We start from the raw sequence: 27,350 nt of genomic DNA on the forward strand, positions 1-27,350 counted from the left end.
TGGTTTACTAATATCTGAGGGTTTGGGGTGTTTATCAGTCAACATAGCACAGAATCAGGCCAGTAATGCCCCTTCACATCGTCATAAAAACAAACCCCAGAATGCCTCTATGGAGAGGGTAAATTAGGCATAATAATTCCTACTGCATTTAGCATTTACTTGTATGAAAATAATAATAAAAAAAAGCAAAAGGCTTTCAGGAAGACTTGAATAGATTACCCAGTTATTTTGCATTACCTCTATTAGAAATTAAAAAAAAACGAAATTCAATAATGTCATTACTGCTTAAATAAAAGCATTCAGAAGACGAAACAAGTTTACTTTCTAAATGCTGCACTGGCTTCACTCACTTTCGTACGCTTACAGCAGTTACTTTTTTGGTATGTTAACCTGTCCAACCAATGGTTGTGCAAGTAAAATTAATCATGAATTTAAGTATTTAAAGGATTGGACATGTTGTACTTCAGTGTGATTCAGTGGATTTAAAAACCTTTATTTTTTTGGGTAACTAGTAGGAGCTTAATAAAACACGGGAATAAATATTTTTACACTACTCTGAAGCATAACATAGCAGCAGCTATCTTCAGATGTCAGTTGTCATTCAATACCAAGCTATTAGTTATACTTGTTTCACACCTGAATGGTGTAGATCTGCCTACTGTGATAATCCTACGCTTTGATCTGTACCTTCAAAAAGTGACTGTTTTTGTGACACAAGGTATTATTACTCTAGTCTTACTTTAATGAGCTGTATGTATGAAGTCTGATATTAATCCAACCTGCCACACGTGAAAGCTGAGAACTCTGAGAAACATCGTTCACGAAAGTGCTTGAGTTCATGTGAACAAAATGGTTTGTAACCATCCTATGTGCTATTGACAGCAAGACCTCTTTTGGCCCTCACAGGCTGATGAATAAATGTGCTTGTTGAACCCTGTAGTTCTCTTCGAGTCATCTGCTAAGCCACAGATAAATTAGGAAATAGAGATGAGTGTCTGCTAAGGGCATACAAGGCTTTGTCTCACTCATGTCTGCCTAGCAGAAGTCTGATACCATGTTTGCGGTTGCCATTGTGCAGCAGGACAGCAGGCTGACTGCACCTGGGTGGAGATGTTCTGCCCCTTTTGGAAGGTGGTGTCCATTTCAAAGCACGGTGTTAACCTCGTTTTGCTCTGCTGTCACTTTGGAGGATATAGTAAATAGTTTAAAGATCTGATGAAACAGAAAGCAAGTTTCACTGTTGAACAATGATGTAGCACTATAGTAATAGTCCTTGTTAGTTTTGTATATTTTAAGTGCTTCATCTCATTCGTAAGACATGAGGTAAACTAATGGTAAATTTTAATGCTGAGGTGTACTAGTTCAATTTGGAAAGCAGGGATGTACATATCAAATACCACCGAAATAATTCCTATTTTTTTTTAATAACTGAGCATCCACAAAAAGTCAGGGGTTAAGTACCCTGAAGCTTGGCAGCAAAGCAGGAATAGTGTCATAGTCTGTTCTGAGGAAGTCCTTTCTTTTCGTACCGTTGAAAAACTTGAAACCATCAGTTTCCTGTGAAGTTTGAGCCTTATGACCAGGTTTTTGTTTTTTAAAAGAAAGTTTAAGGGAAAAGCTATTTTTAAGTAGGTGTTCAGGGATACATTGCTCTGAGAAGAAAAAATGAACTGGGCTTTCATAACCAGCACTGGGATGGTTTATGTTCTGTGCTACTACAGATTGGTTAGGAACTCATCACAAACTGGGGTATTTTGCTGGTCTTACATTACTGCATTATGCTCAAAGGGGACAGCCTTTTGAGATACCTTAAGAAAGCTTTCCTTTAAGCACTTCTTGCTAAAATTAAATGGATAATATTGGGGGGGACACAGGGCACTTACAAAAGCTGTTAGAATTACTGTTACATATGGGTGTAGCAATATCCATGGTTTGAACAACTTGGACAATACATGGGGGGAAAAACTGTTCAGGTGTACTGGGAGTTGTACAGGGTAGGTAGTGTAGCCAAGTTAAAGTCAGCATTACTTTTAGACTTTGCTTAGATTGTTATGTTTGATTTCTTATGTCTAATATTAATTCAGCACTCATTTTGCATTTATATGATTTAAGATAGAAATTTCAATTACTATTTTGACCAAATATATATTGCTATGTTATATCATGCTGCAATGCTTTACAAAAACTAAATGGTCCTTTTCCAGGAAATTTCACAGAGATTTATTTTGTTTTCAACAGGCATAATATTTTCCTGAATCAGTGAAAGAAAATATGGGTTGTTTTCTGGAAAATATGGTCTATACGTTTGTTTTTTTAACACTTCACCTTTTACTTTGAAGGATACTTACCAAAAAGGAAGGAATAACCGTATCTGATTGTGGCACCAATCACTTCAAAGGATAAATTATCCTAATAAGCAATGGCAACATATACTTCATAATGTGTTCAGTATTCTATAAGAAAACAAATCTAAAATAAGCCTCAGTATATTAAAAATACACTAAATATACTCTAATAACTGGTGTTAAACTAGTTGTTTATTTGTAAAAATAAACCTGATACATTTGGCTTTTGTAGCTCGATAGTACAAGCAGCCACAATGCATGGAGATACGGTGTTCAGTTGCTGCAAACGAGGTATTTGCACGAGAGATTTCAATAGTGTGTATATGTCTGTTAGTCTTTTATTATCATAGAAGGACGTTGCAGTATTGTGCAGAACATCAGGTTACACACATTTTTCAGCCGAAGTAGACTAATTGAGGGCATTGTAGTGGTTTAAGTGGGTCACTTTTAAAATTGTGTTGATGAAATTTGTGTAAGTTTCTTGTGCTGACAAGGGTTTGAAGTACATTGATAGTTCAGAAGAGGTTAAATTCAGTAATGCACATTTAAATTGAAAAGTACATTTAGAAGGTGCACTCGAGTAGAAATCCTTCTTGGTCGTTGAAATCTAAGTTGCTGCGTAGAATACTTTGAGTAAATTTCTAACCTGAGGGAACTGAGGAAAAATAAGGTAGTCAATAGTTTAGCAGCTGTGGGTTTTTGGGCGGGGGTTGTTTGTTTGGTTTTGGTTTTGGAGTTTTTGGGGGGTTTTGTTTGCATGTGTAGTTTCTGGATAGTTCGCTGGTCGTGGGAATTGTTACAAGTACCTACATGTCTATTCATGGGTAGCATAGGTCAATCAAAATTGAGAACAGCTTTAGGGGAATAGCTTTGTAGGTTATTCATCTCTAAATTATAAACATTTATTTTAAATGTAGACCTTGAGCTGCATCAGGGTAGTCTGTACTTTCACTGAAAGTACCTCTGAGGAAACAGGAAATTTTTTGTAACATTTCTTTAAAAATGTAGAAACAAACCATTTATGTAAAATCACGTGGTGTAATCACATTCCCTTTTCTTGCATGCCGTTATGTCAAAACTGTACTATTTCATAATTAAAGCGTTTCTTCTGTGGGCAACGGAGATTTTACCAATATTTTACTTAAATACAAATTTGTTAATGTGAGAGGAAAAGTAAAATTCACATCAATAAATGGTAACATTGTAAGTAGTGAATAGTTTCAATGTATTTTAACAAAAGTTAAGGCAAGTTTAGATTTTAATGAATAGTTAAAATCATAAACCAGAATTAGTTCATTTAATATAATGAGTTACGTTGGTAGGGCAAGGGCATTGGTTTTGTGTAGCTGTAAAAGGCAGCTTGGAGAAGAGATAGGATGTCAACTTGGAGTTCATACCTGTTAGGTAACAGTTTCTTGTAAAGGAGAATAAATATTGTCCCTCATTTTCTTCTCTCAATAATTATTCTCCCTTTTCTCTTTGTAATACCCATGATGTATTCTCTCCGGTATGAAATAATCTCTTTTCCAAAATTTATTTTAAATTTTTTCTTCACTTTCTTAACCTTCTGTTAAATATTTACCACTGATGCTTCCTGGGAAGATAATCTGTAATCTCCATTACATACTGTAAGATTAAATATTATTTCAATATTTTCTGCAGGAGCACCTGTCATTAAAAAAGTACATTGTGGATATTGTGATTGAGAGTTCTGTTCCTGTGGAACCGTTAAAAGATGGAGAGGAGAAACAAAAAACTAAAAAGAAAGCCAAAAAGCTAAAGGCGCGGATGAACTCCAGGTAATACAAATTTCTTTTTCTTTTTTTTTTTTTTTCTTTAAGTTTTGTTCTAAACTTTACCTTTTGTCCTTTAGTATGAGTGCAGTGGAAGGCTGAAAAAAAAATTAAAATTATTTGCTTTGGGAGTGTCTTGAAAATAATACTGATGAGCCTAATTTATGGCCACTTTCTCTGATTGAGAAAGAAAACTGAATATCGATCTGGAGCCCTTGGTTTCACCTGTTAAGAGCTTTTCTCATAATTGGATGCCAGTGCCCTGCCAAAACTGTAGCCTCTTCTAGCATACAATAGCATGTTTAAATTTGTGTAAACCATGCCTATTTTTCTTTCTAGCTATTGATTTTTAAATGAAGTATCAAAGAAAATCAATAGTAATCAACAAATAGAAGTCAGCCTGCTGTAGTGTCAAATCCTATGACTAAATGTAATCATTTTTTGTTGCCTGTCACAACAAAAAGGAAGTTAAAAATATCTTAAAATGGAAAGTGAGTTGTCAGACCTGCAATTTGTTATTAGTCTAAAAAGTGACATCTGCAAATCAGTATGATATGCAGGACATCATTATATCAGGAACTGGCAGTGTCGGTCTTTATAGCTGAATAGTCCCTGGCTGAGGTTAATGCTTAATTGAATATTATAACATATTTTTGCATTTATCTCTAAAAATACTTCTCAGAAGGTAAGAATCATTGTTGCATATTTTCTCTGACTTGGTTTTGAGCAAGAAGGGTTACAGATAAGAGAAAAACACCTGAATGGATTTTTAGAGCTACAGTAAAAATGAAATGTTTTATTAGCTCATAATAGTGCTAATAATGGCATGTTAGTCTTCAAAAACACAGTACTTTTACAATGTATTACTGTTTCTGATTGTTTTCCTCTTCGGATGAGCAAATCCACTATCTGAATACCACATTAGAAGACACTGTTGAAACCGGATAACATATTCTTCCAGGTTTCTGATTGCTCAAGATGCAGAGTTATTCATATTACCTGTTGATTTAATGCAGTTATAAAGTCCAATTTTAATTCTTTCTCAAGAGCTGCTTCTGTTGAATTTAGCCAAAGATTTGTCAGACCTAGGAATACAAGTTCAAATAATCATTTGTTATTGGCACTGATAGTTGAAAAACTTTTTCAGAACGTTTTGAATTCTTATGTGTCAGACTGCTGGGTGAGTCAGCATATTCATCATCAAAAATTATAATTAGAACAGTAATAAAGGGGCATCATTTTACAAAGGTGATATACTATTGAAAAATACAGTGAAAGTTTCAAAATCTAAGACAACTTATATTGGCGAGCTGTGAAATTCATCTTCATTAAGCTTGTTTTTAGTTTTAAAGGGTGACTAAACTTTTCAATGGGATTACTGTCCTTAAAGATAACTGAAATTGAAGATTTCACCATGAGTTTTCTAATGTTAACACAAAAGGCTTACTAATAAAAATGTAGCAATATGAAGCGAAGGTGGTTCCATGGAATTTCAGACAAAAAATTGATGGGGGGGGGGGGGGGGATCCATTTGGGAAATTAATTGTAACCATGCAAGTCTTGCCAGTCTTCTACAGTTACTATAATTGACACTTGAGTAATAGTAATAGGCATAGTAATGACAAATATTGCCTGGATGTTCCTGCATGTAAGCTTATTACTGGTGAGGTGAGGAGGTTTTCCATGTTCAGAAGATGAAAGAGGATTATCTTAAGTTATGTGGCTAAAGCAATTAAAGCAATAACCTCAGAATTACAATATGAAATACCACATTAAATAATTCAGGTAATGTCTAGTATGTTTCTGCCCAACAATCTGGACAGTACTACCAACAGATGACTGGGAGTTTACTGCTCAAATTCAGCTCAAAACTTAGGCGGAATATATAGATAAAGTACTTAATTTATTGAGGATGGTTTGAAGGTGAAGCGCATTTGATGCTGATAATTCACGTAGTTTCACAGGTGTTAGCAGATTATCTACAAATCGTGTTTTAGTACATATTTGCAACGATTCTTCTCAGAAAAAGAAATAGTTACAACAAACCCCCTTATATCTCAAGACTTGAAATTATACATTCATTTCAGTTTCTGGGAAGCTGTGATATTTTTAAACATTAACAAAAAAAGTAACTGCATTCAAATAGGTTCTTGTTGCTCTCCTGAATTTCTAGATCTTAAATCACTATTACAATATCAAAGCAATGAAGGGCAAAGGTGAATGAGGGGACGAATTGTGACCAATGGGTTATTAGATATGTTGAGAAGTTTTGTAAGTCTTATTAATTTTATTTATAACCCTAAGCCATTAAACTGGTGCTATAGTAACAACTGATATATAGCTAAGTAAATTACCTCAGGTTAACATGTATGAGCTGCCATCAGAAGAATACTTTGGTACCTGCATGGCAAAAGAAGGCTTGATGAAAGCTAACCTCAAGCAATAGAGATGTAGTTACCAGCTAGGAAGTATATACAGTTGAGATATGCTTTGCAGTGGATTTAAACCACTCCAGTCATGTTCATTTAGTAACAGATATTTTAGGTGATTATTCATGTTTGACTGACTTGTCTGTACAAAACTCAAAGCTGAAAAGTGTTGTGTCTGGCTAAGAGGCAGGAAAGAAGGCAAAAGGTTAATAAAGGAATCTCACCTTCATGTTTAATACTAAATTCAGTTGTGATTAATAGCTTTATTAATGATCCACAAATCAGAGCGAGTGGTAATGTAACAATACTTGCATGTAGCATAAGTTGTATAGGTTAAGGAAGCTGAGGGAAAATTTGAGTAGCTTTGGAAAAGTTGATCCCCTTGGGTGAACAGAAAATATAAAGAAATGGTTAATAGATGTATCTAATTTCCATTGGAAAATTTCCCATTTTCCCATTGGAACACATTGTCGAAATCTTAGATTTGAAAAAAACAATTGGACATTTGTAAAGTTGTCGAGAATCTCAACTGACAGCAGTTAACATTCAAAATACCTTGAAAATTAATAGGAAACACCGTTTTTATGTGTGAAAGTTGCCCTGAGGCAGGTTTTGGGGGTTTTTTTCATACTTCTGTCCTGAGGGGCTTTTGGCACTTTCTTCTGGGGCTTGTTACGTGTGCTTTTGGTAGAGACAGACAGATCGAGTCCCTAATCACAGATTTAGCCCAGCATGCCAGTTAGGTTTCCTTCAGGTGTGTATACAGTTTTTTTGAGGAATTTTCCAAGCCACAAGTGATGATGTCCCTTGTTCATCTGAGAACACAACCTCAAGAGGCTTGAACAGCGGATCTCCCTGAAGTCCTTAGAGATCCGTGTTGCATCTGTGAAGTCTTCAGTTCAGAACAAAAATCAAAAGAGCCATTTTAACAGATCAAATGTTTTTAACAGCTAAATGCTTTTACTGCCTGCTGGATGTTTCTTCATCACAAGGCCCTGTCTCTGAGAACTGAATTTTTCTGCATCACTGTAGTGTCTGGATTAGTTTAACTTTGTGTGTGTATGTTGTTATAAATGGTTACAGGATTACCACTGTGCATCCTGTTTTGGTTGATGAGCTGGTGATGATTTTCACCTGTTGGCACAGGCTGGCTGGAGTCAAAACAAGCAGTGGGGAAAAAAGTCTTGTCTACCTCTTCCTACTTTTTGGCGTATGGCCAGTGTAAATAATACTTTTAAGGGACTAGAGAGGTTTGTGTTTCTGTTTCCAGCAGTAAAACAGTCATACCTGGAGGTATTTACTTCTGTGCTGTATGCCTAACAAGGTTCATTATGTTACAATACAGTCATTAGTTACATAAAAAGTACTCCTGTACCTGTAAATATAACAAATTATTTGTTATGTTAATTATAATCTCTGTGATGTAGTGATCTTCTGATCTGCACTACATGTCTAAATTACTAATATTTTCATCAGATCAATGTGATGATTTTATAATAAGCAATAAGTTACTGCAGTTGTATATATCACTTGTACCATTTTCTACCATTGGGAAAGTCAACTTAAATACACCATTTGTGTACTGATGTTATTGTAAAGTAGTCATATTAATTGTAAATTGTTAATGGCCAATAGTTAAGCATCAGTATGAATTATGACAGGGCAGAATTGACAGAAATGCCATGCATTACTATGAAATAGAAAAAACCCAAGGGCTAGAATTATCTCACTGGTATTACATCCTGTACACTTTAGACAGTAGTCAATAATAATGAATATTTTCTCCTCCAGGGCAAAGGAATATGAGAGTTTGATGGAAGCAAAAAATGCCGTCTCTGATTCCCCATTTAAAGCCAAGTAAGCATTCAACTTTATATATTTTAGACATATACTTTTTTTTTCCCCCTTGTCAGTAGCAGAAGTGCTTCTGAAATTTCCAGTGGACCAGGTGTGGTAAGGTTTCCACTCAATCTTGAATTACCGATCAGTTTCTAATACAAAAGGTCAGACCTTATAACTGCATTTTTTTCTGAAGGCACTGTATATCTTAAACCATGTAAGATGTAGTAGTAAAGAGAACATGCGCTCATCCTTTTCTTACCTGGAAGCAAGAAGATTCCAGGTTTGTACTTCAACATTGATGGTGAAAATTCAGCACTGGAGTTCTGGGACTGAAAATCTTACGTTTGGCCTCCATTTGGTCAGAAACAGAGGTTCATATGGTGAAAGCACAGATATTTTAATGCACAGATGTCTTAATCTGGCATTGAGCTTTATAAAGAATAGACCTTTTTATTGTCTAGGATCAGGCACAGATGAAAACAGTGGATGGTAAGATTAAAACAAGACCTGTTATCACTGACAAATTCCTCCACCTTAGTTTGAAACTGAAAATTGCTCAGCTTTTGCTTTCTGATTCCATTGAAACTGGTTGGCAAAAAATGCAGAATATTTGGATTTCCAAAAAGCTTTTGACAAGGTCTGTCACTAAAGCTTTTAAAAGAAACTATATAGCTGTAGCATAAGTGGAAATTGGTTAAAAAACTGAAAAGAAGTGGAGTATGTGATCAGTCCTTGCAGACTAGGGAGGTTACCAGTAGAGTTCTGCAGTCCAGTAATGTTCAACATATTCACAAGTGACTTGGAAAAAGAAGGCAAGTGGTGAGGTGACACAGTTTGATGATGATGATGATGATGCAAAGATATGCAGGATAGTAGGGACAAAAGCTGATACTGAATGATAGTTTTGAAGAGAGTGAGCCACTCAGCAGTAAAATGAACTTACGGAAGCGATGAGTAGTTCCAAGAAAATATCAGCTCAGTACTTTTAGCAGTTAAAGGAAATCCTTTGTTAAAATTCCTTAGAAAGGAGCAAAAACAGAGCAAAGAATGTCATTATGTACAGATGCCTTGGTCATCTACGTGTTTTGAATACTATGTGCAGTTCTGGTTCTTCATCTTAGAAAGGATATGGTAGAATTGTTAAAGGTTCAGAGAGGGCAGGAAAGGAAATTCGTAATAATTTCTGGTATAATTTCTGTATTAGGGACTTAGTAAACTAATACTTCCCATTCTGAAGAAAAATGTGATAATGGGAGGAAGTTTTAATGGGGATATGTCACAGAGATCTACAAGGTCATAAATGGCTTCGAAAAGATGGGTGCTGATTATTTGCTGTCCTTCCTGGTACCAGAATGAGGGAGCACAGAATGAAGATGGAGCCAGGTTCAAAAGAAACCAAGGACACTGATTCTTAATGCAGTGTGCAATTAGAGGTATGGAATTAATTGACAAAAAATCACACAGATGCTAGAAGTTTACCTGCATTACTGCAGTTCTAGGAAACTACATCCAGCCCAAGAGATTCCTAAGCTGAAAATGGTGACAAAAAAGGGATTAGTAAAGAGGATTATGTGTGCTTGTCCTGTTCCTAATGTTCCTGAGACATCCAGTTGCAGTTCGTTGTTAAACAGGATAGTGAGCAGATGGTGTGCCTTTCTTCTAGTTGTGCTCATGAAGTCTGTGGCAGGTCAGTCAAGAGGCTGTGGTGTCTCAACAGTTGGATTCAAATACCTTCATCCTAAAATTATGACTGCTTTCCAGGTTGGGGATATTTGTCTTCAGACTGAGGTAATAACCTGTACCAGATCCTGTATGTTTTGTGTTTGCCTCTATCAGTCCTGAATTGCTGATATACTTGAAGGTAGCATTTTTTATCAGTTACTCTTGGTTAAGATGTTCACATCCTTGCTGTTAGGCTTCCTTGGTTGGATATACAACTAGCCTGTATGCCTTACCTCTTACATAGTCTTTTCAATAGTTTGAAAACCTGCTGCTGAATCTCAGTATGTATTTTAAAATAATAAAAATCCATCACTGAGGTTTGACATAAGAAAATGAAACATCTCCACCAGATGGCACACCTGCATAAACACATTGGGGAAGAAGGTTCTGTTGTTGGCTTCGTTTCTTAATAATCAGCACTTCAATTTTCAAGATTAGTTTCATGGCAGATTAAGACTTCTAGATTTGTAGCTTCTGTGTTTTGCTTTTCTTTGCTACCAGAAAATAAAAAATTAGGGTCGAGTTGTCAGAAAGTAGAAATGTGGGGCATTTGAGTGACTCTGAAAATACTGATAAGCTGTAGTGCTTCCACTTCAGTTCCTTTCTGACTTCTGATTATCAGTGATGTAATTTGGTCAGTTGTGTCTCAATTGCAGTGCAACAGAAACTCAGTTTGGGTTTTTTTTGTTGTTGTTTTTTTTTTTGCAATCACTTGACTGATCCTGAATTTTGTTCCATTTTAATTGTACCACTGTACCATTTTAATTTCTGTTTACTTAATTAAATGCTAGTGTGCTTTCAGGCAGAATCTTCTGGCCCATCTGCTTTCTCATTTTCCTCCTTTATCACCTGTGTTAGGGCTGTACCCTTTTAGATGTGAACTAGTGTGATGGCCCCTGCGTAGCTCACTATCGTCACAGATCTGGGAAATTTCTTTTACAATCTTCAAGTAGAAATCTAGTGATCTAGCAGATGCTTACATCTAAATTTTTAGAACATAGTTTCAGATATCATAGTTATTGTTATTTCCAAAATTACACAACTTTTTACCTACATCAGGGCTCAAATGTTTGTAAGCTTCTTTGATATCGAGGGGGTAGCAATGGGAGCTCAAGTATGAACCGACTTTTTAAGAAGAATAGAGGACTGTCTGTGAGTCAACCAGAAGCCCAGTTTATTTCATTAAAATTTGTTTATTCTACACAATACATTAAAAAAATTGAAGAAGGATAGGGAAGGGTAGTTTTATCTCTTTCTTCAAAGGAAAGGACGAGAGGACAAGAAATTTCATGAGGCAAGAGTTTTAACCCAGACCATATCTGTTTACATGGAAAAACATATTCTTAATACAGGAAAAATTAATGGGAAAATACCTTTTTAACAGAACTAAGGACAGGATCCTACTTAACCAAGAACAGTAGGAAGAAGAATCAGCTGAAAGAAACAAACAGTAGTAGATCTCCACTGAAACATTATTGTATTGAGAAGCTATGAAAATAGTTAGACCCTTGCCTTTTTATCCAGAACACAGTGTACTGTACTATGAGCTAATATTAACTGCTACTGTACCTGGCTGAGAGAGAGCAAACTCTTGCCAATACTAGGAGTCTTAACAGCTATCCGACACATGCTCTCAGGAGATTTGCAAAGTTATTGAGAAAAGTCACGTCACAGTGTGTAAAAACTGGGAGTGCTGAATGTGTTCTTTATGTCAAAACGTATGCCAATACTTTTCGTTTATTCCAAAGAAGGTTTGAGGTATTCGGATTGGAGTAGAAGTATATTATGAACAGAAAATACTTTCTAATTTAGTGGGCTGTGGAATTTAAAAATGAAAAAGGTTTTGTTTTTTTTTTTAATTCCATTTAAAATGTGACACAATTGGTAGATTTAATTATTTGCTTAACAGAAGCAAATGTGTTTTAGAATAAAATCATTAAATATAACTTTCTCTTATGCTTCCTTGCTTATGCCACGTTTCTTTACTCCTTCCTCTCCTCCCAAATTGATTGTGTCTTTGCAAACAACTAAAACCATTTATGGAATGCAATTTCTTATCTGATTTTAGTTCTTAATCGTGTTGTCAGTTGTTACAGAAGAAAGACAGAACCCAGAATTGGTCTTTGGCAGGTAAAAAGCCTTTTTAGATCACCTTTAAGATTAAGCCACCTTAATATTATGGGACCACTGATTTCCTGCTGCAGCTGATGGATTGTTTCAGTAGTTCTTGTTTAGTTTATGGCTTGCAGGTTTATAAAACTTCTTTGCCCTGATCCAAGTGCTTTCTAAGCTTTACATTGGTAATATGCTAATATCAATAAGCAGACAGTGTTTATCCTGCTTTGATAGACATGGTACGTATACCTTTTTCAGTTTCAGAGTACTGAATCTGATTCCTGAGTGGGATTGTGAAAGGCTTTAAGTAGTTCTTTTTTAAAAAAACAAGAGCTTTAGAAGATGCCTGTAACAGATTTTTTTTTTTTTTCTTATAGTATCTCTTAAAAAAAGTGTGTCCCTTAATGTGTGTGGGGGGAAATAATTCCAAATACTGCCTTATTTGGTAGGTATTTTGCTCTATGAACTATTTAATGTGGTGAGAGGAACTTTCAAGGAAAAGGACTATAGACAGTCTCACCTGGGAGCAGCCAGTCTGTTGCTCCCTGGCCTTTCTCCACTGTGCATTAACTGGTTGGACAGTGGTGGCGCTTAGGTCATTTTATAAATGCTGGTGGACTCTGGATGGATTTGTAGCATTAATTCTTATTCTCTGGGAACTGATCTGAATGTAATTATTTAGTGTCCAGTCTGTTGAGTTAGCCTGTCAAAAGGTGTGTTGATGATGGCTTGTTCTGTTTGCAGCATTTTCTGGTGTCCATCAGAGCACATATTTAAAAGGGAAGGAAAACGTTTTCACAAAGTTAGAGTATTACTTACATCTACTTAATAATCCTCTAATCCAAAGGCCATATGTTTCAGTGTTAAAGCAATCTGCAGGTAGCAAAGTGTAATTGTCATCCTTTAATACAAGCAGGGAAACTAAGGTAATGAAAGATTGCCATATGCCTAAAGAGAGTTAGCAGGACTGCAGGAAAAAAAAATTAACCCCTAGTCTAATAATTTAGGCAGTCTCTCCTAATGCAAGAAGGAATTGGTTTTTTTACGTATTTTTTTTTTACTTACCCCCCTTTTTTTTTTTAAAAAAAAAACTATGTAAAAGGACACTTCAGATAGTATGGAAATGGGAATAACTATTATCCTGAAAAAGGAGAGCAGCACAAAAAGAGGAGAGTTAGGAAATGAAAAATCATTTCCTGTAAAAGTCTACTGGAGAGAAGATGGGAATGTATTGTGAATTTTGTTCTTACAGAGGCCCAAAGCTAAATGGCTTTAACAATGCAGTTCTTTTTTATTTTCCTTATGGTATATTAGTGCATTCACAAGATAAACTTACCTTGTAGGTTTTCTTGGTGTAGTAGGCTAGGGTCCAGTTAAGCCAATTATAAGATATTATACTAAAATACCAATTACTGGAAAAAAATCAGATAATCTCTGAAGCTGGAAGTATCTGTGCAAAATTTAGTTTCCAAACAGTTATGTGTACTACAGAAGAGCTGAAGTGTAAATAAAATGAAATTCAATTAAACTTCAAAAAAAAGATAAATACCTGCTCTGTGATTGGCTGGAAGGTAGATTTAATCTTCAGAGAATTGCTAGAGCATTCTTACAGGAATTCAAATAAATAAATTCAAAAAACAATCTTTATAGGAATTTTTCATCATTTCTCAGATAGCTTCCATTTCAAAACCTAAAGAAGGTGTGTGAAGCTGCAGATTTAGGTGTTTCATGTCTAGCAGTGTTTGGGACTATGTCGAGATGTAGAATGGTGTTTTCCATTGTGCAGCTAGAGCGACTGGAGCATGCCACGTGCGACCATGTATATTAATTTTACTGCAGGGGGTGAAGCTGCAGGCAGTAAAGAATAGCGCAGGGGCTGCACATTGCTTTAAGAGGATACAACATAACTCCCTGTTTTGGGCCGGGCGGGAACTGCCACAGACTTTCTCAGTTTTCTCTAGGCACAGGCTGCATCAGGAAGAATTGGGGCTGTGTGTCCGGCTGGCACCTGGCCGCCCTCGGCAGGAATGTGCGGGAGGAGTAACCGCTCCTTCCATACAGGAACTGCACAGAATCCAGCGCTCTGCCCGGTCGTAGTAATCCTTCCGTGCGTACATTCAGTGTACAGCCAAGAAATTGTGGGTTTAAATGTGGAAGTGCTGAAATACATTGATGTTACTATTTCAAGGCTTTTTTTCTAAAGATGAAATGTGGCCTATAAATATTAAGAGATCTTTTTCCTTTAGCTTATAAAATATATTAAACCTGCTAAAAATATTTAGCCCATGCTAAAAAGAAACCCTTAATTCATACAATACTTTGTTTTAATTTTGTTTATATATTTGCTATATAAACCTTTAATATGAATATCTCTCATTTTCTCATTTGCAGTGCAAAAAGATCAGATAATATATTTGTATTTGCTGAAGATACTATTTATTAAAGTTTACGTTATGGTAATGTTCCAAGACCAATCAGTGCCTTATGTCCTTTATGATATTTCTTCTGCATTCTGAATTATCTGTTTGTGGGCAATACTAAAATCTTAATTAGTGAGATGTAAATAACTTTAGATAAAAAGACATTAACTTTAACTTTCCCTTTTATTTAGCCCAGTAAATTTTCAGTTATTTATCGTTCCCTGTATGGCATAGTAAGCATTGGAGGAATGCAAGTTGGGGAATAGAAGGAAGATCAGATAATTGCCTTGAAATGTTTGGATTTGGACTCCACGGTATTTCCACATAGTCACTGGATCAGGTGTTGATGCCATGCTCTATTAATCTACAGTGCATACAAAGAGTGTCCAAGGAGTACACTATGTACAAAAAGTTCTCTCTTTCCAAATCCATTCATAGCAATGATAAATTGTATATCCAAGCACAAGCCATCTTGCATAGATTTCTAGTCCTTTGAAACAGTCCTAAAATTATTCTTATTTCTCTGACACTGCCAAGAAGTTAGTTGTGCTGGTTTTGGCTGGGATAGAGTTAAGCATCTTCATGGTAGCTAGTATGGGGCTATGTTTTGGATTTGTGCTGAAAACAGTGTTGATAATACAAGGATGTTTTCGTTACTGCTGAGCAGTGCTTACACAGAGTCAAGGCCTTTTCTGCTTCTCACCCCACCCCACCAGCGAGGAGGCTGGGGGTGCACAAGAAGTTGGGAGGGGGCACGGCTGGGACAGCTGACCCCAACTGACCAAAGGGATATCCCACACCATATGACATCATGCTCAGCAATATAAAGCTGGAGGAGGAAGAAAGAAGGGGGGACGTTCGGAGTGATGGTGTTTGTCTTCCCAAGTAACCGTTATGCATGATGGAGCCCTGCTTTCCTGGACATGGCTGAACACCTGCCTGTCAATGGATAGTAGCGAATTAATTCCTTGTTCTGCTTTGCTTGCGTGTGTGGCTTTTGCTTTGCCTATTAAACTGTCTTTATCTCAACCCACAAGTTTTCTCACTTTTGCTATTCCAATTCTCTCCCCCATCCCGCCTGGGGCAGGGGGAGTGAGCGAGCAGCTTGTGGTGCTTAGTTGCCTGCTGAGGTTAAATCATGACATCAGTATAAAGAATATTAAATTAAAATCATTTCTTCAAGGTTCACTCGGTGGGAAGAGGGAGTTTTTATATCCCTTCTCTTCCCCATGTGATCACATAGCATACGTTACCTTTTTTTGGCAGACAACCAACATACAGTAGGATATGAGGATGTGAGAGGTAATTCTTTAATGTGGCAGAACTGAAAATTTATTCTTCATGTTTCGTACTGTATGATGCTGAACACACACTTAAAAAGTTTGAATTTTGGTAAAAGCATCCAGAAAGACTTTAGAAGAAACAGAAAGCTGGAAGCTTATTCTTGAGAGTTAACATGTTGTATAGCATTTTTTTTTACCTGAGGACATGTGATGTTTAATTTATGTAGCATCTTTATAGACTGAAGAGAAAGAAAGGCAATTTGTCAACAGAAGTAACAATGTAATATGATTATTTTCTATTTGAGTCCTTGTGAGTAGTATTTTGGTAAACTTTACACATTTTGTATGCTGATGCCTGATGTAGATTAGAAAAGTCCCTTTCTTTAGCCTCTGTGGTTAATCCTGGTTGAATTCCATTCCTCTGATGTTAAATGAAGCAAATGGAAACCCATCTTGCTGTGTTCTGTCAGATGAAGTTACAATATAGTGTGGTGAGTTTTTTTCAGTGCTTTATATATGCTTTAATCATGGAATTTGGGTAGATGTTTCGAAGAGAGAAAGTCTTCATTTTTGCTTAATGCACTAGGATATTGCCGAGGCAATAGCCATTCTAAATCCCGCTCTATGAGAATACCTGAAATACTCTGCTTCTGGATCATCTTCCTGGACTGCAGCAATTCGAACTTTTCATTGGTGCTGCAATCCACTGCTTATGCTCAGCAGAGTTAGTGGTCATTTGATTTATTGTCCAAGTCCTGCAGTTATTTGTGTTTTGGCTTTTAATTTTCTTTCCCATTTTAGCTCGTGGCTTACTGAGTTAGACAGAGGTTTCCTCCAACCTCATTTTCCACAGAGGAAATAGCAGTGCAGAAAATCTCATCAGGATATAATCTCCCTTTATTTTTTCTTGTAGAAAAATCCTGGCTGCATATTAGTGGATTCAGCTGACCAGATGATAAGAAGTCCAAGACTCAAAATTCTACAAATCATTTTTGTTTGTACTTTAAAAACATAGATGTATTTTCAGAGTCTCTTGAAAGCTTTTAACAAAGCTCTTAATTTGTTCAAAGAATAGGTACAGAGTACCTGTTTCCTGTTGATTAAGTGGAAACTTTCTATTGCCCCAAATGAATATTCTGATATTTTTTTTTAATACATGTGACTATTGTGGTACATTCCCCAGCCATTCCGTCTCCTTTCTTGCCTCTTGGAGACTAGTTAATGTAATCTTCTGTTTGCCATTACTCTGCGGTCACTTTGTGAATGCTTTCTGGCCCTTTTACACTGATGATCTCCCATTTTATGATAAGCACTGATACCCTTCCCGTCTCTTTTCCTTCCTATAGAGCTATGTTTGCTTCTAGTCACAACAGTATTTCTCCCACCCATACTGCTCAGCTACCAGCTTTGTCCCACTTTCAGTACAAATTGCTCAATAGTTCAAACCAAAGGTCCACCAAACGCTGAACCTGTCATTAAGAGCCGCCAGTAGCAGATAGTAAGGCAGTGGTTGACAAATACATGGCAAGTACTGAATCGTGCTTCCTCCCTACTTCTCTCAGTCTCCAGTTTAAGGGACTCTGTTTCGCATTTGTGTCATCTGCCTTGAGACACCTACAGATGTAGAAGTCCACATCTGAGCTAGTCACTGACTTCACATTCAGGGCAAAGAAGGATACATTATGAGTGTGTTTTGACTGTTTTTATTTTCGACGTTAGGACGGTGCCTTGGAACTGCATATTTCTCCTCGCTGCCTAGCAGGAGACCATAGGTGAATAGCCCAGATGTAGATGTGTAAAATTGAAATGAATCCTAACCCATGTGTTTCTATATCTCTCTCAACTCTGCATTTTGGCTTCATTACTGACTCTCATTAATAAAATGCCCTTTCTGAGGTAGTCTGCAAAGTCACTACTTTTCACTTATTCAGATAACCCTAAAGGGCCATTTCTTTTATGATGCCTATAAGAAATCAGCCAAGTAGTCTGCTGTTCTATTTCCCTTACTCATCTCAAGAATGAACTACTCAGCTAAGTGGGTGGAAAGGATTGAATGATGGAAGAAAAGGAGGATGAAACCATGTTGAAAATGAAGACAGCAAAAACTAGCAGGATAAACTGTGGAGGGAGAATAGGGAAGTTAACTCTATTAAACAACAGAAACAAACATATTAATAAAGAAGCACCTTCATGGCTGTACTGTTCACACTATTTCTATGCCGTTTCCCTGAAAAAGTAGATTGTGAAATGTCATAGCCTAGGCTGACTGTATCTCCTTGCTGTATTGCATATTTTACATGCTGTTCAATATAGATGATAATAATAGTTTTACACAGATTTTCATGATTGCTTTATTGAAATTCAGTTAGCAGAGTTTCATTACAAAGACGAAAGTTTACATCATCAGGAGAGTTTTTGCTTTAATTGTTCTTTGTTTTCTGTTTAATGTTGAAGGTTACAGCGATTAGCAAAAGACCTTTTAAAGCACCTCCAAATGCAGGATAGCTGTTCATTGGGGAACAACAAGGTTTCTGCTCTGGACAGGACTTTAGGAGAAATCTCTCGTATTCTGGAAAAAGAGGTACTGTGACTGTTACTATATAAGTTATGATTAACCTATAAACTGTTTTCCCTCAAATATCATCAGTTTGGATTTGGGAATGTTTTAAACATGTATTGAAGAATATGTAACAAGCAGTGTCTGCTATTTTACTTTTCTGTGGTGGTTGCAGCAGTGGATGCCTTTATTTAGACAACAGATTTTATATAGGCAGTTTTGCAGAAGTGTAGAAAACACGCTTGACTGATGCTAGATCATCTGGATAATGACGAGCTGTACTTCAACTGTATTTTCATTAAGATTGTTTTTAACCTGGGCCATTTCAGTCGTCTACTTTGTAGTACGTACCCACAAACAGCTTTTACGATAAGGGGCCAAAACAATTAGCAGAGAACAGAGGAAAGAATTGGACACAGCTTTGCTGTCACAGCCACCATACTGTGGTGTTATGGCTGAGTTTTGAAGGACCACAAATCTGTTGAGTCTTCACAGAGTACAACAAAGCCTGTATTTCTTTGGGTAGGTCTTTGATGGATGAGGAAGGTATGATGTGCATATATACATGGGATATTTCTGTGTTTTGAATTTTTTCGAAGTGCTATGTTTGTAGAGCATGTTTTGGTTTATGGTAAATGTTGGAATTTTTTTAATTGATAGCATAGCATTTGCATGTTTTTTACTGTTTCATCATGGTCAGTCTGCTGCCACAGTGCTTTGCGTCTTGTGATGCATTTTTTTTTTTGCTCCTTTAGGACCACGGTATTTGAGTTTTCAGCTGGAACATTATGTTCTGTTCTCTCTTTAACCGTTAGAAAATACTTCTCTTTCATATCTGTAATCAAGAAATCATGAAAATTATTTCAGAGAGAAACAAAATTAATGAAATCTGAGGAGAGGGTTGCATCATTGTGGTTCAGAGTTGGTGTCTGTGAAGATGAGAGCTCTGCTTGATGCTTTTCACAGCTTAGTCAATATGGAACACAATTGCTAATAGCATATACTTTAAATACTAAACGCTGCCTGGGATGCATAGGGTTCTGCCATGTATTCTGTTAGTTACTTTGAGCTGCTGATCAAGTTTAATAGTGTTTTTGAAAGAGTTGTGACATTTTCAAATTTTGCAGTGTTTCTGTTAACAAATTAATTTTTCAATAATTATTTATTTCAAAACATAGAAATCATGTTGTTGCATGAAGACTGTAAAAAGATGTATCTGTTTTGAAAGTTATCTAAATAATTATTGGAAACTGTTATTGGGAAGTGGTGTTGTATCCAGCCTCTCATCAGTAGATGTTTTCTGAGATTTTTTTTTTAAATGAGAGATGAATTGCAGCTAAATGTTAATCATTAATTTTTCATAACGTTTTACTGCTTGTTGAGTCTGCAGTCGGGAAGTAAAAGATAAATTTGGTAGTATTAATAGGCATGCATTGTTTTGTTGTTGATTTGGGTTTTTACCCCCAAAACATTACTCTGCCACTGAAGAAGTGTTATTATATCTGAGTGTCCTAATCAATAAGGTCAAGAAAGATTGATTTCAATAGCTGTCACTGTGTTTACGGCACAGATCGTACATAGTCATTTATAGAAGTGGATAGTAATTCTCTTGTTAACTTGCAAGTCAAGAAATCAGCAGACACATCTTACATGTCCATGGGCGGTGAAAAGAATCTTGATGGTGTCAGTCATCAACTGAGAGGAGGAGACTGACACTGTTAATTGAATTTCCCTGGAGAGCATAAAAATATACCATAATGTGGGGGGAGGAATGAAGGAGTGGGAACCACACAAGCTGTCAGTGTGTGTGAGCTGATAACATTGATTTACCCTTGCTAATGGCCTGGGTTGAATAAAGAATTGCCCTGAGGGAGGACAGAGTTCACTACAATAGATCCTTGCCACTTACTAGAAATTCTTCAGGCTCAGAAGTCATGCAAAAGTATTATAAAGTAAAATTGATCCCCAAACCCCTCTTTTCAGTGATACTGTGAAACATTGGATTTTTCTTTTGCTAATAGTTTACACTGACTGAGAAATGTATTTATACTGTCTCACCAGGGAAATAAAGATTTGTTTTACAAACCATGAAATAAAATGCTGAGCTGTTGTTAGTAACAGTAAATAAGAAAAATAAGTACCATTAAATTCCTCAACAGAAGGAAGGGTTATTCAGCTCATTAGAAATTCCATGACTGTACTAAAACAACATTAAAGGGTGGGAGTGTATTCTTTGTGCAAACTTGAATCACAAAAAAGCCACATATGAAAGATTGGCAGCCCTGTCTCACTGGGTTTTGCCTTCAGGTAGAATCGAATCAGACTAACAATTCCTTTTTGGACTTAGTCTACATCATTTGTGTTTCATAGTAATGAATAAGGCTTTTTCTCTACTTCTGGACTTTTATAACGTGAGAACGTTCTAGGATGAGGCGTGCCTGCATAATTATTGTGGTAAACTTGGTTTTGTTTTGCATGCCTTCCTGGTCTGCTGGACGTAAGCAAATTCTGCACTCGGGCCGAGTGATTTCACCAATATAGCAAAAATGGTTTGTTTAATGTAAACTAAAAGGTTTTTGTATTGGCATATCCTCTAGATAGTCAGATTTGAGAAATCTGTCTCTCAGGCAAAGATACGTCTTAACCACTGTATTCTTTGAAGTCCTCTCTGTTTATTGTAGCACATTACCTGCTTCTCATTAACACAGAATTCATAGGCTGCTGCTGGTTCCCCATGCAACACAGCAAAACCAACAACTTTCACTTTGAATCCAGTTCATGATTTGAGTGCTAATAAATGAAAGAGGAGTTGCTTTGCTTTACTTCAGGTGATGGTTAGATCTCCAGGCACTTCTTGATATGTCCGTGTTGGCTTACTTGGATGAAGCTCTACAACCGCTAAGAAGTATCGCACCCTATGCCAGCAAAGTATTCTTAAGTTAGCTAGTTGAAGTGCAGGTTTTGAGGATCTGACAAGGATTATGGCCTTTAATTGCATACAGCCTGTGGTTCACATGTATTTTAATTAAATAAACATAAAAGGTGCTATAAAGTCAAAACCAACAATGTTGTTCCAGTTTTAAATAGATTTGTACCCCTCAGGTCACCTGTCCTTGGTTCTGCTAGTTACATCAGGCAGGAGGCACAAATCTAGCTGGTGTTGTATACACCTGGTATGCAGGTGTATACAATGTCCCTGAGATGTACGTGTACTGTTAGGGTGCTGGTTTGGGTGTGCTCTAGATTATTGGAAGGCAGTCCTTGGGTTTTGTGCATAGTCTCTCATCCTTTCTGGCAGAAATCCTGGAAAGAAGTTGATCACTTTCACCTCTCTTTTGTCTAAAAGTATGTTAAAATACCAAACACACACACACAACAACAAAACGCATGCAAATGTTACCCGAAAGCCCTGGCCTGATGTTGGCAGATTGTCATACGGGACTCTTCAAGCTCTTAATAAGATCTAGTAACGCTCAGTTTAAGACCTCCTGCGAATGGGCCCTTGATGCTAAAGGAAGAACTCGTGTACCCTCTTAAAGAAGGTAGAGCTGATGTTTGAAACTGCAGGGCTAAAGCAGTTTTTCTGCCACAGTTCTTTTGATTTTATACATGTTTATTCTTTGATGGGACTAATTTTACACCTCCATTACCAAGGGCAGCAGTGTGTTTCAGATGTGCAAGGAATCCCGGATTAACTACTCAAGTTTGACTTAAGCACTCCTACAGAAATAGGGAATGCTCCTGTAATAGGGAACACTTTCAGAAACCAGTCTGTTTAAAGCTGTATATCCTGTTAGCGTGACTACAGGTACAATCTTAAGTTGCTTGTGCTTATTATCATGTATTTCCCTCAATGTATAGAGGTGAGATTTACTGATTAGAAAACCAAAACCATTTTCTACTGCATAGACCTGGGTCAGAGGTTACTGCCTCTCATATGGTCATCCGTAGACTTGCAGACAGAACATCACTTCCCTAATGTTCATCCTAAAATTTCTTTTTAGGGTTTTTTTTGGGGGGTCCAGGTTTTAAAGTCCTATTTTTAAATGTTTAAGGTATTCTAGGCAATTTTGATAGGTCTGGGCTAGACAGAGATGACAGACAGCATTATTGTGAGGAATGTGGCAGGCTGCTACCTTCAATAAGGAGGACAGTGACAAGCAGCTGAGGTCAGTAGCCTTTTCACCTGGCTCAGCTGCAGCTAAAACACTGCAGTTAAATCACTTTAGTTAAATTTGTACAATACTTACATTTGACATCTAGACAAGCCCTTAGTGTGTCTCCCATCCTGCTGACTGGGAATATGACACACAGATTCAATATGATCATGAGGGAACCTCATGATTTTTGGAATCCAAGTGCAGCAGTTAATCTGCTTAACTGGAATTATTTTTAGAGGATGTTTCTCATCAGAACGCTAGTTTGAAAAAGATCTTCATCACAACACAAGTTGTAAGATTCCTTTAACTAAGTGATTTGACAGAAGATCTTAGAGATGTGCTCCTGAGGAGAGAGCTGCAGCCACAGAGGAAGGATAGCGGTTTTAGAAATGTCCCAGCCTAAGCAAACATTACAGCTGAAACTCACGTGTCCGTCACAAGGCACAAAGCTCGAACAAACAAGATTTCGCTGGTTCTGATGTTCATAAAACTTACTATGATTTTGTACAGTTTTGAGGATAGCTGTGTCCCTAATCTCCTTCAGGCTCTCCAGGTGCTGTAAAAATCTCAGTAAATAATAGTGAGCACAAATTAAGTTGTTAAAGTGTGGAAGTAAAATGGAACCAGAAGAACAGAAGAGGAGGCTTTTAATAAATTGGGCCATGGTGCTTATAGTTACTTATCAGCTCTCTTCATACAAATCTAAAACTAGCTGCTTTTCAGTAGGCTGTTTCAAGATACTTATTTTTATTACTAACTCAGAATAGTATTCTTACTGGAAACAGATTTCAGGAGGAAAAAAAAACAATACTTCCTTAGAAAAGGTGTAATTTTCTAAGCGAAATATGTGTGAATCTGAGCTATTAATTGGCTGCAGTGTTTTAATATTTTTTTTAAAGAAAAGATCTCAATAGTTATGACCTCTAAAAAGTGCACTCTCGGTGACCATTAATGGTTTGTTTTGTGTCAGGAAATGTTTTTGGTTTTGTGATTTTTAGATAGATTTTTCAGCCTCCTGCTTCAGCAGTTGTGATGTCAGTTATTTACATTTCAGTAAAATGTTTGTCGTAGCTTTCAAATACATGGGGACTGTAGACAGACAGTGTTTATCCCATTGTAAAGACTGTCAGAAACGGTTGGCTTTAACAACACAGTCAGGCCCGGTATTTATGTTTTATTCTCTAAACTGTCAGGCCCATTGGGTATGGTGACCATAGCCAGTGTGAAGATTAATAGGCCAGTTTTTGGAAGGCACACAGAATTGCCTGGCCAGCAATGCCTGATTTTTTTTTTTTTTCTCCAATAATACAAACTCTGAATCATCAGAAACTGAAACAATAAAACTAAAAACTGGTGAAGAACTAAGGTATGGAACAAATGCCATGTTAAATGGAACACGTGTAAGCTTTCGTACCGTTCATGATGAATTTCTTCAAAAGTCTCTACATAGATTTAAAATTGTTCTTCTGTGTGTGTATATGTGTGCGTATGTGTATATAAATATATATATGATATGTGTATATACAGACAAAATAGATTTTAGAAGCAAATACCCTTCTGTAAATACTCAGTATTGTTACTTATTTAAGTCTATTTAAGAATACAGTGGGATTTGTGATTCCCAAACTCATGCGTTTGATTCTGGCACTGCAAAAATTGTGAACCTGGCTCAAGCACCTAGGTAGCTGCATATTTCTAGTGTAGCAGAGTAGCGTAGCCATCAAAGAGAGGATTGAAAGACACTGAATTTAATGGCTGGATTGTATTTTTCAGAAGAATGGAATTCCAGACCAGCTGAAAGGCAATGATGTATCTTCAAGCTTTCCTCGACTTGCTATTGATTATATTTGAACTGGATATGGCATTATTGCTCCACCTAACTTTTGTTGTTTTGAATGAGTTTTAGACAAGATACTGTAATGTGATATCAAATTCTTGAAGGAAGGCTGAATTTGTAAGCTAAGCAAGAGTGACATAAATAGGTAGTGCATTGTATGCTACATGATGTCACTGGAAGAACCAGACTAGCTTTAAAGCACACAGGCCATAGCTTGCGGTTTGTGGCTTCTGTTTCATAATTGAAGAAAACTGTCAGGTGTGAATTAGAAGCAGCACATTTTAAACCTAAAGTTTTGGCTGAAAACAATTGATCCAAGTTTTAACTTAGTTCTGTTAATCAGCTAGACTCCTTAGAGGCAAGGATGATCAGTATCTTGAAGAAAGCAGGAGTGCTAGCAGGCAGAGCAATGATTCAGTAATCTTTTCAAAATTATTAATTCTTGTCTTTGGAGCATTGAAGGATCAGGTGAGAATAAGATGGTGGCAAAAATCCATGGTCTCATCCCGTGATTATTTTTTTTTTTCCCCACACAAAATTATTTTAGGTGGCTTTTATGTAGGAAAAGGAAGAGATGGAGAGAGGAAGACAATAATAGATGAGTTTGGGAGCTGTGAATAGAATAGATTCCTCATTTCAGTAGCAGAGTGTTTCTGTAGGCAAGCTACAGTCACTAGTTAAGTGTTAAGGATATCTACACCTCTAGAAGAAACCCAGCATAAAGTCTGATACATGGATTTGTTGAGGGCTGGAGAAATCATGGAAGGTGTCAGCTTATCTGTCACTCTCTTACTAAACTAAAAAAAAAAAGCATTATAGGGGCATTATATATGAAAAAGGGTGAAAATTACTGCTTTAGTGAATTTACCTAAGTCATGGACTAGTGGCTTTACCCAAATTATAGCCACATTGTCTGTATTTGTGATCTTCTGTATACGTATGCATACACACACAGGCACATTATCTGTATGTTATTTAACACGCTCAACCAACTATCGTATATAGCCTCACAACTGATGCATTTCTCAGTCTGACTGAAGCTTTAAAAAGTTATTCAGCATCTATGTTTAAGCATTATTATAGTAATGAAAAGCTTGGTCAAGATGCCAAACTTTTATAGGCACGTTTGTGATTGAGAGGTGTTTGTATTTCCCTTGACAGGTGATTTCTGTGATGCAGCCCACTTCTGTTTTCTTGTTTACTTAGTATCTCCCATTTCTCCACTAGGGGACAGTACTGGCAGAAACAACAGCAGGTCCTTTTAATCCTTTGAAGTAATAAATCTACTTAGAAGTCAAATTTTGGTTTTGGAAGAAAAATGCTTATGTAAGATTTTAATTTGGTTAATACTGATATGACTTCTAAGGCCAAAGGTATTACCCCCTAAATTAATTTGCATGTTAATTCTCAAAGTTCTGTGTTTAGTTATGGCTATGTTCTAAACAGGCTTTAAAATATTGTTGATTTTTGTATTGAACAAACAGGCCCCAGTTTTGTTCAGTTTGAGTACTCCTATTGGAGCATGCCTTCGTCTTTCTGACATCAGGTTCAGCCAGTTCTGTGGCACTTCATGTGCCAGCGTGCTTAGAAATTACACAGCTTTTGTTCCTACTGAGCTTCTTATAGCAGCATGTCTTCTGGTTTTGGTGCGTTAGGATAGGTAAGCAGTATATATCCTGTCAAGACTTAAATGTGCAATCATACAGAGTGTTCTATAGGAAAAAATAGAAGTACACACATGCACAGTATTAATTTAAAAAAAAAACAAACCCAAAAAACAACAAAACCAACAGCCACATGCCCACAGTTAAATAGGCATACTTATGAGCCACTGTTGTTTGTGCTATCTGCATTTTGTACTAATCTGTAGTGCAGATCGGGGTGGCCCGTCTCTAGTGCTTGAGCAGCACTTCAGCTTGGCTGCGGTGGCAGGAGCGTCACAGGACCAGCAGCAGGGCTGACCTTTGGCAGCAGCTGGCAAGGCAAATTCATGGCTGTGGATGAAAACAGGCCGGCAAAGGCCCCCGAGCCCCGCATCAGTCCTGCGCCCTTTCCACCTCCACCCTTGCAACGGTGCAGTGGGACTCTGCGGAGTCGTTGATACTGTCATGCTGTAACCTACTGCCTTTCTCTTGTATACGTGATATGTGTCTTTTGGCTCTTAGCCGTATGAAAATTTTGATACATAGTGCATTGGTTTATACCAAAAAGCTGCTTTTTATATTGGGCAGTGGGCATTTTGTGGCCAAAGTGTTTAAAAAATAGACTCACCCTATCTTAACTGTGCTTCATCAACACTTTGGGGTTTTGTTCTGTTTGAAAGTAGTTGCTACTCTTATTTTTTATAGATAATCAGAAGTTATAACTTTAAGCCTCATTTTAGCTAAACATATGATGTATTTCTATACAAAGAATGGATCAATTTTTTAATCTATTTATCAGTTTTTCAACTTTGGATACTGCAGTAGCCACTCCAGAGCTACAGTGATGTCATGTGAAGGGAAGTCGTTAATCAAATGTAAAGCTGAACTGTAACAGTTGAAAAATGATTTAAATTCAAAATCCAAACTTTATGAAGTGTGTTGAATTGCAAAACTTAAATAAGTCTGTTTTACTGGCTAAAACTAGAATTCAGGCCCTTGAAACTCTGTATTTTACTACTAAAAATCTAACAATTTTGGTAACACAGAAGGTAACATAGGGTATTCTGTATTTACCCTTCCTTTGTTGCAAGTGTTAATCTAGTCTTTACCTGTTCTTAGGAAAGTACAGAACCTGAGTTCAGAGCGTGAACTCAGGAACTGATGAAGCAGGTATAATTGATGGAAAATCTGAGACGAAAGTAAC

The 27,350-nt window shown here is 36.8% G+C and overlaps 1 protein-coding gene across 2 annotated transcripts in view; it reads left to right on the plus strand.

Annotated features, from left to right (window-relative positions):
- The window catches only part of SCAPER (S-phase cyclin A associated protein in the ER), a 168,592-nt gene that overhangs the window by 72,230 nt on the left and 69,012 nt on the right, over positions 1 to 27,350 (plus strand). For both annotated transcript variants that reach the window (XM_087744780.1, XM_087744781.1), the window contains exons 21-23: positions 4,008 to 4,144; positions 8,359 to 8,424; positions 18,404 to 18,530. In XM_087744780.1, coding sequence (XP_087600906.1) covers positions 4,008 to 4,144; positions 8,359 to 8,424; positions 18,404 to 18,530 — 330 coding nt within the window. The remainder of the gene's footprint in view (positions 1 to 4,007; positions 4,145 to 8,358; positions 8,425 to 18,403; positions 18,531 to 27,350) is intronic.

The sequence above is a fragment of the Nipponia nippon genome, unplaced genomic scaffold, assembly GCF_047370975.1.
Source record: "Nipponia nippon isolate SJK-2023a ecotype South Korea unplaced genomic scaffold, ASM4737097v1 scaffold_9, whole genome shotgun sequence".
Classification (NCBI taxonomy): Eukaryota; Metazoa; Chordata; class Aves; order Pelecaniformes; family Threskiornithidae; genus Nipponia; species Nipponia nippon.